This window comes from Cynoglossus semilaevis, chromosome 14 (assembly GCF_000523025.1).
Source record: "Cynoglossus semilaevis isolate Cse_v1.0 chromosome 14, Cse_v1.0, whole genome shotgun sequence".
Lineage (NCBI taxonomy): Eukaryota > Metazoa > Chordata > Actinopteri > Pleuronectiformes > Cynoglossidae > Cynoglossus > Cynoglossus semilaevis.
The window spans coordinates 24,677,026-24,689,662 of NC_024320.1; the positions used below are offsets into that span (position 1 = coordinate 24,677,026).

General features: G+C 43.5%; 1 protein-coding gene across 1 annotated transcript in view; it reads left to right on the top strand.

Moving 5' to 3' along the window:
* Positions 1-3,241: 3,241 nt before the first annotated feature.
* LOC103390249 (pappalysin-1) overlaps positions 3,242-12,637 on the top strand; it is a 74,526-nt gene continuing 65,130 nt past the window's right edge. The window contains exons 1-2 of the mRNA XM_017038299.2: positions 3,242-4,227; positions 9,193-10,276. Coding sequence (XP_016893788.1) covers positions 3,837-4,227; positions 9,193-10,276 — 1,475 coding nt within the window. The 5' untranslated portion in view covers positions 3,242-3,836. The remainder of the gene's footprint in view (positions 4,228-9,192; positions 10,277-12,637) is intronic.

The following is a 12,637-nucleotide window of genomic DNA, read 5'->3' on the forward strand; positions in this document are numbered from 1 at the left end:
GCCTTCATGTTACAGCTGGGAAACATGGACTAAAATAAGACGGCAGCGGCGTTTGCAGGAATGAATTACAAAAAGAAAACTGTGAGTAAGTGAGAATTTCACCATAAATATGACATCCGCTGCAAGAAAAAAAAAAACAAAAAAAAAAAACAGGCCTTGATTAGACCTGATTTGTTTTTTTACCCTGCATGTGAAACTTTTGCTGATGGCAGTTTTCAAGGTCAAACACCTTTCAATAAACCATTTCCCTTCACGTCTCGCACAAAAGGAAGTATATGGGCTGAAGTGGAAATGCCATAAAAGAAAGAAAGCAAATATTTAATGTTTGTTCTCTTTGCCCTTTATGGTAGGTGGAAAGTTTTGGCTGTCTAAACACACATTTACGACAAACAAGCAAAAGGGGGGAGGCCAAGAGGGGGGGGGGGGGGGGCACCGGCATTCCAGCAGAGTGTCTCTCCAGAGGAGAAAAGAAGGAAAAGTCTCTGTGTTTTCTGTGTCAGAACATCCACAGATCAAAAGTTACATTAAGCAAAGGATTGTTTTCATTTCACTCTGGGCCTGTGTTGAAGGCTGTGTCACTGATCTGAAAAAGATTTCAAACCTTCACTGGAAAGTGCGGTATTGAAATTCACATCCATCTCCGCTGACACGTGGGTAAACACTAGGTTGCGTGATTCAACCTGAAACTCACCAATCCTTTACGTTTCTCTTAGAGAAGTGTGGGCGTCGGAGGCCCCTTCAGTTTCTCCAGTCGGTCGTTGTCGAAGGCTAGCCGACACAGAAGTGAAAGCCGGCTGAAATAGGTGTGTAATAAGGTGGAATTAGATAGTGAGAATGAAAACGAAGAACCGACGTGTTATTAATTGTATGGAGTGAGTCGAGTAAAGAAGGCACAGTGAGTGCCATATGGTTTGATCTGCTGCTGCTGCTGCTGCTGCTCAGTTACTTTTGAGAGGACTCTAATGAGAAACATGACTTTGACAGGAACAGTAAGATCTACCTTACAATACATCGTACTGTGCCAGAGTTAAAATGGAAAACTTTCCAGAAAGAGGGAGGCATGGGGGGAGGCCGCGGGGGGTTGAGGGGAGGGGGGTGGGTTAGGAGTAGCAAGTTGGTTTTCCAATCAGATTAAAGATGTAGTAGTTTTTGATGTTTTTAGTGGGAATAATAAATACTCCAAAGGTCATCGACCTTTTTTGTACCAAGGACCGGGTCGACTGTTACCGGTCCGTACCATGGACTGGTAGGGCCACACATATCATTGATCTGTAAATAAAAAAAAAACAACATCTTTTAGACTTTATTTTGTTAGTATTGAAGTCTCAAATATGTTATTTTTTAAACATTTAAAAATTAACTTCAAATGTAGTGGAAAGTTAGTGGAAAGTTATTGACTCCTTCTCTGTGGTCCGTTATCAAATGACCTACGGACCAGTACCGGTCTGCAGACCTCTGCTTTAAAGCAGTGATGCGTCTGTTACATCTAGACATAAGTCTGTACCAAAAATATTAACAAACTTCAAACCTCATCACCTGCTCTGTTGTGGTGACGAGACACCGTTAGCCCCTACCAGAAGCGTTGTAGCTAACGTTAGCGTAAGTTGTCTGTGCTAGCAGTTTACTTTTTTCATCCTTCAGTGTTCACCAAACTTTGTTGTGCGCCGTCGCATCATTTATCATCCTTTGCATCTTCTTTGCAGCTAGCAAAAAAAATATGGAAGCATTACTGCCACCTACTGGGCTGTAGTATGTATTTTGTACAACAATTGAAAACTGAAAAAAAAGTTCATTCTTTATTTTGTGTATAATTAACTCATCAAAACAATGCATTGAAGTCCCCGTCCCGATGTTTTGTTCACGGAAACAACAGTTGAATTAAGCGAGAGTAAAAGCTAACCAAGGCTCAAGTGTAGTTTTTGTAAACTTGTGTAGGGGGAGTTGTTGAGTCTATTCTTAGTTTTTGATAATGACATAAAGTAGAAAGAAAATGCTCTTTCTGCGTCACAGGCAAACACACATTAGTTGCATTACCGCCACCTACTGGCCTGCAGTGTTTGCAACAGTTTCATTGGTTTGCCCCAAAAATATGGAAAATGAAAAAAAAAAGATTTTTAATACTTTATTTTGTCTTTCCTTCTTTTCTTCTTCTTCTTCTAAACTTTAACTCACTCAAGTCCCTTCTCTAACCTTTTTTTACAGAAGAAATGACAACAGCCAATAGTGGTTTATTATTATTATTATTATTACTAATAATAATAATAATAATAATAATAATAATAATAGTAATAATAATAATAATAATAATAATAATATTTAAATTAAGGAACATAGACCTACAAACTAAATACTATTTGTTTTCATATTTGTCTTCATTTATCAGATAGAACCCAAGGAGGGATTTCTAGGTAGTAAAGTGAACCTGGGTGACCAGGAGGGGGGGCAGTTTTAGTGTGACACCCCGGGGATTTGTTCTTCTTCTGGGGGTGTCACCGCCTTGAATAATTCCTGCTTTGCTTCAGGGTTGGTGTGTGTGTGTGTGTGTGTGTGTATGTGTATGTATGTATGTATGTATGTGTATGTATGTGTGTGTGTGTGTGTGTGCTGACGGCTGTGGTCCTGCGTGTTGTGTGGACGGCGGTGGAAGTGTCGGTAGGAGTGTTTAAATTGTAACCACTAGAGGGATACACACATGCGCCCTCCAAACTCCGTAAACACCATCCCATCAGTGTGTGTGTGTGTGTGTGTGTGAGTGTGAGTGTGTGTGTGTGTGCGCCACAGAGACAATTACCGTCAATGTGTTGCCTACCTGTGTGTGTATGTGTGTGTTTGTGACTTCCCACTTTTGGAAACACACGCACACACACACACTTACACACACTCTCAGCGCATGAAACATGAGTTGTTCTTGAAAAGACTTGGAGGAGTCGGAGCACGTCGTCCGCTTCAGAGGCAGTTTCTCCTCTAAGTGTATCTGCTCCAGGCAATCAATGAGGACCGCGATGCTTCCTGCTGCAGCTCTCTGCCGCTCTCTGCCGCTCTCTGCCGCTCTCCCTCTCTGTCTTTTGCCTTAACCAGATATTGTAGTGTGTGCATTTTAACTTTTGTGCAGGAACAGGGAAGTTTGGATTTGAAAATTTTCCCCTAAAGATTTTTTTTCTTTTCAGAAAAAAACAAAAAACAGCTTTGCATTTTTTTTTATTTTTTATTTTTTTTACTTGCCCTCTCCGAGGGAATAAATATGAGAGGTCGCTTTGTTGTCACTTTTCTTTGGATTTTAATATGTGTTATTTCTTATGCTGTTTTACGGGTAGGATCAGGAAACAACTGAAAGGTGTGACAGGAGCCCGGCGCACAACTGTGGATTTCTGCGAGAAAACTCCGTCTACCGTCCAGAGGGGATGAGGGGGGCATCGGCCGGACCCCCCTCTTGATTGATCACTATTAGTCATCCCTTTGGCTAAATGGGACCCATTGAAAAGGCACCGTGGAACACATGAATCAAATATTCCCGTGTCCCCCATGTCTGAAGAGTAGTTTTGTTGAAGACGGGGGGTCGAGGCTGAAAGCAGCATAGCTTTATGGGTTTATTTTTGACAGTTTTTACGGTTTGACATTTTACCGCTGTAAAACAGAGAGAGAGAGGGAGAGAAAGAAAGAGAGGGAGAGAGAGAGAGAGAGAGAAGGGAAAACAAACTCAAAGAGGATTCCAAAGAGAAGAACATTTGTGGACATACATTTTCTTAGAATTTTAGTTTTGCCCTTTTTTTCTTTTTCTTTTTCTTTTTTGCTTTATTTTAATTTTTTTTTTTCTGTCATTTCCTTCTTCCGAAAAAATGAAACTTTGGACATCTCTCTGGCTGTCTTGCCTGGTGATTCTCATCCTGTGTTTTGGATCAGAGTGCGGGACAGCCCGGGGAAAGGGGAGATCCAAGAGGGACTTGGTGCGCATGAGGGAGGCGAGAGCCACCACTCCGGGGGCTTGTGCCACACGTCTGCCCCGGGGCAAACGCTCTTTGCCCGGCTTTGAGCGACGGGTGCTGCGCCAGCGACGGCGGTCCTCTCACGCCGAGGACAACTCTCCGTACCGGGGGAAAGCTGTGTATTTCACCGGCAGAGGAGATCAGCTGCGGCTGAAGCCCGGCGTGGAGATACCCAGAGGAAATTTCACTCTGGAGATGTGGATCAAACCCGAGGGAGGTCAACGATCACCCACAGTGATTGCAGGTAGGAGAGACCATCCTCCCACATCGTCCCGTTGTCAACCAAACTCTTTGCCGCTAAAGCGGAGAATAAAAGGTGTTAAACTGCAGTGTTTTTACGCCGCGAAACACAGAGGAAGCTGCAGTTTCAGCGAGTTGAGGATGAGTTCATTTATCAGACCAGACAATGATGTAATGCTTTTCAAAGTGCACTGGATATTTTAGGTTTACGGTGCAAACACAGGGTCACTGGAGAACCTGGAGCATTATTTAAGTTTGTAAGGTTCCAGGCTGTGACAGACGCCGAAAAGTGATTTTTTTTGTCCTCCTTCATCTCAATAATTATTTCTTTTCATTTTTCACTTTAAATGTGACGCGTGTGGGTTATTATCATAAAATATTAGTGAGGGGGCCGGGCAGTGGATGTAGGCTACCGCATCACTTGACCGCCAGCTGATGTCACTGTGCGTAAAATGTAATTTCTCTTAGCCGACTTGGCTATTTTAAAACTATGATGTAATTGCCAAAACTTTGTGAGCGAGCACGTCGCGTTAGGCTGAGGTTCGGTGCATGCGTGTATGGGTAGTGTGTGTCTGTGTGTGTGTGTGCGCGCGCATGTGCGTGCGTAAAGCGCTCAAAGCTCGCAGCTCATGCCGCAAGCTGGAGTGCGCCCCCTCCACTCGACTCTCGACTCCCCACCTCCACCCTTGAATCGACACCTTTGGATTGGCTACCGGAGTTACGAGACGTGACCGAGAGACCCAGGGTTTCCCCTCTTGAGCGCGCTCCACGCACCGGCTCTGCGCCTTTCTACGGCGTGGATGTTCTCGTCGCTCGTATCTCCCCGAGACACGCACTGTAAATGTACATGGTGTAGTTGAATTCAGATAGCGATGATGCATTTACGTTCACTGGCTGTGCAGGAAAAAAAAACATACACACAGACGCCCTGGGTACAGAACACAGTCCCGGCAGACTGTTTGACATCTTTACGCACGGTGTTTTTAACCCTGTAGGGACGCGTAAAACGCACAGAGTGACGTTCCAGAAAAGAAAAAAAAGAGAGAGAAGAGATTCGTTCGTTCGTTCATCCATTGCGCTTCTGCGCTGTACAGTACAGTACAGTTTAGGGGGAGTTCTGTTGCTTTTCCTTGCCGATAGGGAGCGTTGCATATAAGTAATTTCCTGCCTCAGTACTGGTGCAGATGGCTGCCTTTGAACTGAACTGAGCTGAACTGAGCTGAACTCAGCCCTCCTCAGACTCCTTCATGCCAATCTGAACGTTTGGGGGGGACTTAACTGATCATGAGTGAATTTACTTGGTTCTTTGTTTTTATCTGTCTGGCGGAGTCAAAACAATCCAATTTCCATGCACACAAATAAATGATTTTATGTGTGTCTCTCCCCCTGTCTGTGTGTGTGTGTGTGTGTGTGTGTGTTCCTGTGGATGCTCGGCACTTTTTAGTGGTTGTAGCCAGTTGGCAGAGGCGTGCTCTGCAAAACCAATCCATTGTAAAAACCCTCCAACAGGGAGGGGGGGCTGAGAGGGTCTGCTGTGACCTGAGTGACTTAGATTTTTTTCTTTGTTTTTTTTTAACATTTGTACAGGATAATTCAACGTAACACCAACACATCGAGCAGGGGTCGGAGTTCATGCCTCTGAAATAACATCTTAGCCCTAACTGATCTTTGTAGGTCCTGCAGAATCACCCCTGGATCATAGTAGGTTCTACAGGTGCTGAAGTGCACACCCCTAACACCCCTACCCCCCGCCCCCGCCCTCACCCGTATCGTCTCGTGCTTCTTCATGCTAGAGTTAGCAATTCAGGTATAATTTTTAAAAATCTTTTTTTGTTTTGTTTTTTCTTCTTAGATTTGCTCCATGTGTGCTCACATGGGCGAGCTCCACAGGACTCCAGAAGAGAACAAATATGATGATCAAACAAATTCAATAAAGCCAAATCTTTTAAGTCCAACAGAAACCCATGTGCCTCAAAAATGCCCCCCACTCCCCCTCCCTCTTTTCAGTATTCACAGTGTTGTTTGCAGCATCTGTTTTTTACTGAGTTGTTTTTGACTCTCGTCTCCTTCTCCCTCCCCCTTTTTTAGTGTATCATTTTAATATTCATTGAATTGTAAGGATAGCATCACCGTTAGCATCGGACAGAAGAATAATAACATGTGTTCTTGCATCATGGACCAATTTTAGCAGGAACCTCTTGTCTCTGGTTTTGAATTGTTTCTGCGGAGCCGGTGCCAAAATATCTTCACCAAAAAATATGTGAGAGATTGTAAGTGATCTCAGACGCAGGGAGAACATGTGATGTTCCACATTATGGGATACGTTCACACCCCCCCCCCCCCCCCCCTCCCCCACTGTTAAAATGACATTTTTCCTTTTCAGAAAGTGTTGTCAGTTTTTTTTCTACTACAACTCCTTGGAGATGTGGGGCTCATTTGGATTCTGTCCTGTGTAACCACACCTTTAGGCCGAAACAGAATCTTCTTGGATCAATATCTTGATATTTTACACTGGACAGATAATTTATCAAAGCATCACCCAATCTGTGTGGGTTGTGTTGCAGCCTTCAAAGTGAGTCACATGACGACTACAGGTTTCCTGTGCTCTTATTTGTCACAGTTTTATGTATCTAGAATTGATCCCTGTTTGTACAGTGCACACACACACACACACATGTTGGCAATCACACGCACATCCATCACGAGAACATCAAGTTCTCTCTCCAACTACTATGCCATCCTTGTTGTGTCCTGTAAGCCCTTGACTCCAGGTCACGTAGGGCTTTCCCGCATCCAAAGGAAGAGGAAAATAAATCACGCAGGAACTGGAGGCTTTCTTCCATGACCTGCTGGGGACAGTAACGAGCAGACGTTGGCAGATCGTTGCCGTGATAGCCGTTTTCTCTCAGAGCTGTTATCTAACCTGTTGATAAACACAGAAATCAGATTAAATGCATATGCAGCTCATTGGATTGGCTAACATATGTTTGGTGTGAAGTGAGAATCATCGACAGGTTTTTCCATCACTTGATTGTTTAAAAAAAAATGGAAACAACGGTGTGTTCTTGCAGTGTGTTGATATCAGTAAATCAGTGATATTCTTGCGATGTGTCCTAGTTGGTAAAAATCAGTGGAATTTTCCATCGTCCACTTGGGGACATTGGTGTGGTGGTCATCGTGGTATGAATATGAAAAGTGACTTTCTTTGACCTTTAAGAGTCCCAAAGTAAACGTCGTCATTGTTCCCTTCCTCTCTGCTTTTTATCAAGTCGTTGTGACATTTTACTTTGTCCGTGCATGTGTATTTTTTTTTTCCCCCAAGTGTGTTTTCCCCTGGACACAGACAAATGGCAAATGTGAGGAAGGTTACCTTTGAACCTGACAGGCGCAGCTCGGCGCTGTAGCGTACTCATGCAAAACCCGTGGTTTGCGTGTTTGTTTATTTTTCTGAGTGGACACAAATGTGTGCCTCAGTGTTTCAGCGTGCCCGCACATACGCCGGGTGCGTACATCTGTGTAAGGACGTGCGTACATGTGTGTAGGTGTGCTCACGTGAGCCGAGGCGGTCGCAGCACAGGGTCTGGAAAAGTGTAGTGTTAGATTAATTGAGCATGGCAGAATTATGACAGCTGTTTACACTACGAACGCTACAAGTATTTTAGCACACCTTTTAGCCTTGAGTGCATTAGCTGACAGATGGAAGGCTTTTTCCCCTTCCAGTGTAGTGGAAAGCCCAAAAACGTCACCCACCAAAAGACTGACCTTGATGCTGAACCCAACCCTCACTCTTTGAACATTAGTCCAGTGAAATACCAACTTAATGAATGCATACTGGAGTGTTCCTGTAATTAGAAGCAGGTCAAAGTTAGCAGGATGTCCATGCAGACACCATTAGCTAGCCACTTATCGGAGGATGAGGGGGCCCTAATCGATGGGGGACCAAAGACATCTGACGTGGACATGTACATATGAGCAGAGATGTGACCATCACTATGTTAATCAGCTGATAATTTTGGATCACGCTAAAGACTTCGAAGACATAAATGAAGGACATTTAGAGACATTTAATGCTGCTTCCAGGAGCATCTGTAAATGTCACTCTTTTTCTGCTCCATGTTGTATGAGCTGCTCATAGACGTCATAGACGTCCAGACTGTCACTGGACGCAGAGAGAACTGACAGGAAACGGTTCAATCTTAGGAACCCATTCTTCAGTGAGTCACTCACAGACGCCAGAAACCCTTCGCACGCTGTGATGGACAATGTGTATAAATGTGGTTTGCACAATTTGACCCAACGGTCTGGATTTATGAAGCATAGTTGCACAAACAGCGTGTGCACTCACAGCCGTGAAGTTGTGTGTCTGCTCATGTACCTAAGAAGTGAAAACACATTACCATGCTGGAGCTGACACACAGGGTCCAAGTGAAACAGGAAAAAGGTGTTTTGGTGCCTCTGCAAAAACAAGGCTTTAGCAGAAAACTAGCCTTTTCTCGCTACCCTGCTGGCAAAAGACATTTGCATGAGTGGTTTAAATGTGCTCAGTGTTCACAAAAAGGCTTTACCCATATATTTCCATGGGGTCTCCCTCACGTCAACCGAATTTCCAGGGCAGCGTTCCTTAAATATGACATGTATGATATTATCTTGGTCAACAAGTTGCATTACAGAGTGAACGTAACATGCAGATTATGAATGAATTTGTTTGGTGATTCCAGATTATGAGATAAAATTCACCAAGAATCGCAAACACATTTATGTGGTTTAAATGAAGTAGCTTTGATAATTTTGTATGTTTCAAGATGTTTAACTTGCCATTGTGTTTTTTTTGCTGTTTCAGTGTGATCTATAAAATTGTGATACAATTCGTTGACCCAAGTTCAACCAATGTCTTCTAGTTATATAATATACATACATGACTGACTGAACAGCAGTAATTAATCAACATTTTCATTTCTTTTTTTTCCAGGTCTGTATGACAAGTGCTTCTATGCCTCCAGTGACCGTGGTTGGCTGCTTGGCGTCCGGGCAGTAAGTGAACACAGTAACCGTGACCCCCGTGTTTTCTTCTCTCTCAAAACTGACCGTGCTCACAAAGTGACCTCCATCCACTCCAATGCTCGCTACATACCCAACCAATGGGTGCATGTGGCAGTCACGTACGACTGCGTGTACATGAAGCTCTTTGTCAATGGCGCCCAAGTGGCCGTCAGTCGGGAACAATCGGGCGAGGTCTTCAGCCCTCTGACCAAAAAGTGCAAAGTACTGATGATTGGCGGCAATGCACTTAATCACAATTACAGGGGCACGGTTGAAAGATTGAGTTTGTGGAGGCATGCCCGAGGGCAGAGGCAGATTATCAGGGATATGCAGGGCCACGAGGACCCCCATGATCTACCTCAGTTGATCATCCGTGAAACATTTGAGCATCCCAGCAGAAAGTGGTTGACCGTAAAAGACGGCACCTTACCTCAGCCTGAGCTGGGAAGAGCTGGTAGTGGGCTTGGAAATGCCGATGGATTATTGGACACCACACTGGATCCTCCACCCTGTGGCCAAACTGTATGTGACAATGTGGAGGTCATCAGAAACTACAACCAGCTTTGGAAATTCCGTCGGCCCAAGAAAGTGCGATATCGTGTCATAAACGTATGGGACAACGCACGGATGAAGCCAACTGTGTCCGACCATCAGATCAACCTGCAGCACCAACGACTAAACGAGGCCTTCAGCCCGTACAACATCACCTGGGAGCTCAGCATTCACAACGTGACCAACTCTTCCCTCCGCCACAGGTTGATCATAGCCAACTGTGACATCAGCAAAGTTGGCGATGATGCATGCGACCTAGAATGCAACCATCCCCTGACGGGGTACGACGCAGGAGACTGCATGTTCGGACACCGCAGCCGTTGTCCTGAACACAAACAAGGGAATGGTGTCTGTGACCCAGAATGCAACTCGGAAAACTTCTTCTACGACCTCGGTGACTGCTGCAACCCTAACGTGACAGACGTGACCAAGACGTGCTTCAACCGATCGTCTCCGCATAAGTAAGTTTACTTCTTCTACATTTTTGCACGTTATTATGTTGTCATCACTGGCAGTCATCGCTGACAGCTGTATAATAATCTTCGAATGAACAAAACACTGTAACAAGAAAAAAAATCCAACTTTTCTGATATTTTTCTGCTTGGCATCGCTGAATAATTTGGTAAACCGAATCCCCATTATGGACTTACATGCCAAGAGTAAATCAAACAACCAATCTTTCCATACATGGGTCCCTAAAGAGAGGTTCTAATGTCTGGTCCTACTGTTTCCTGACCATTTGGACTGATGCTTGGTGTAACTCAACTCCCAGCCTGTGTGGCCTGGGAAATTCTCTAGGGGCAGCCAGTCCAATCTAGCCTTGGTCTGGTTCAATCAGCATTCCGCACATAAGCAGTGCAAAAACAAATGTAATCGGGTGACTTTCCTGGTAGCAAATGCATGGACCACATTGCACATTTTTCTATCCATTTTTCAACAACTTCACCTTTCTCTCTCTCTTGTTTTTCACTCTGCGTTTCTCATACCCGGCGGTCCTAATTAAACTGGCTTTTTTGGAATAGGGGGTTGGTTTGGAAAGAGTGACATTCTAAACAAACCGTTAGGGCAGTCGGAGGTCAGAGAAGTGAGTCCAATAAGTCTTTTGCTTGTAGCAATGGAAATCATTTCAAAGACAAACCTCTCCCTCTCTGCCTCCATGAAACCACCGACAGACGTGTTCCCTGGAGAGGCAGGTATGTGTCCCTAAATGTGACGGACGGAGAGAAATTTCCAGGAAAAACAGCAGAGAAAGTTCACTCCACTTGCATGTGAATACCAGTTTTGAAAATCTCCTTGGTGTGTTGTACACAGAACATAATATTATTAGGTTTCATAGGGCTACCATAGGAGAATACACAGACCCTGGTGGATGCATGCAAATTTTTGTATTTGCGGTAATCTCATTGTGGCTTGCAGATGATGAGTAAAAGCTGGCACGGAGAATCCATCTGTGGAATTTGCTGTATTAACATTTGTGCCAGACCTCCAATAGCAGGAAGCTCAGCACAGTAGACTGAGACATTTTTGTGGACGATGCAGGAGGTTTATATGGTTTCACCAGATACAGAGACAAAAATGATAGAAATGCAGTTGTTTGCCGTTGTTTCTTGACAGCAGAAGACAATGGAAAAATATTGATTTCCCTTTAAAAAAAAAAGTTGGTTCACTTTCTAATGTAAATGTGTGTGAACATGTACTTGAACCAGTATTTTACAGACAAAGACAAAGAAAATATTTGAGGTGATTTTAGTGAGCAATTTTATTTTATTTGTTGGTCAGCGACGGCACAGGCCATAGCCTTCCAGCTCATTGCTTTCTTGGCAGTTTTCTTTGTGCTAATCGTACAAATGACCCAGTGGTCACATGACCCAACTTTTTGGAACTAAATAATACATGTTATTTTCCTTAAAATAATAAGGACAACCCATGAATTGGATCAGTGAACGAACTACTGCAGTAGTTAACAACTTTTTTTTGGCTTGTGACCCCACTTTGACATCACAAATTTCTTTTATTTTTCTCTAGAATAAGTTTTTGATGATGTTTTTTGTACTGTGTTGCATTTACATGGTAGCCAGATTATTGAACAAAGTACACAAAGGTACTCAAGTAATTGCCACTTGTGCAGTCACGTGATCGCAGCCATCACTCAAGATGCACCAACTAAGATATTTTTATATGCTGCATTTTATTTGAACTCTTTATTTGATTTATATTCATGAAAGTGAAAGTTTCCAGTTGTTTAATCATAATTTAAAAAGAAAAATCATAATTAGTTGAAAAAACGTTTTTTATCAATATTTTCATCAAATACTGACCCCATTTGAGTTCCAGGTGACCTTGGGGTCGTGACCCCTACATGGTGTTTGCGATCCCAAGCTTAAGAAAAACTGACCTATTATCTAATTACTCTGCTTCTGACTATAATAATCACATTTTTACTAATACTACTGAAGGCGGTGTTGTATTGTTATGTCTGCCTGATGACACTAACCCAGTGAAGGAGGCTGTTTTCAATCACTGTTACGCTGGGAGCACCGTCTATTTAGCACCGTCCTGTTGTTTAAAATGACTGCTAAATAGCTAAATAATGACATCTAATTAACGACATCAGAGGGGGAAAGCAGGTGGGTTTTGCTGTTGCTTCCATCTCTCATTTCCCACTTAGTCATCATTAGAAGCTCATTTATCAAGTAGCGGGGCAAACCACTCCATTCAGACGTTCCCTATGGGCATTTGAAAGATGGGCCTGTGAAAGGACGGATCCCAGAAAAAGAGTAGAGCGGGCGGACAGAAGGAGGACAGGATGATTTTTCACTGTG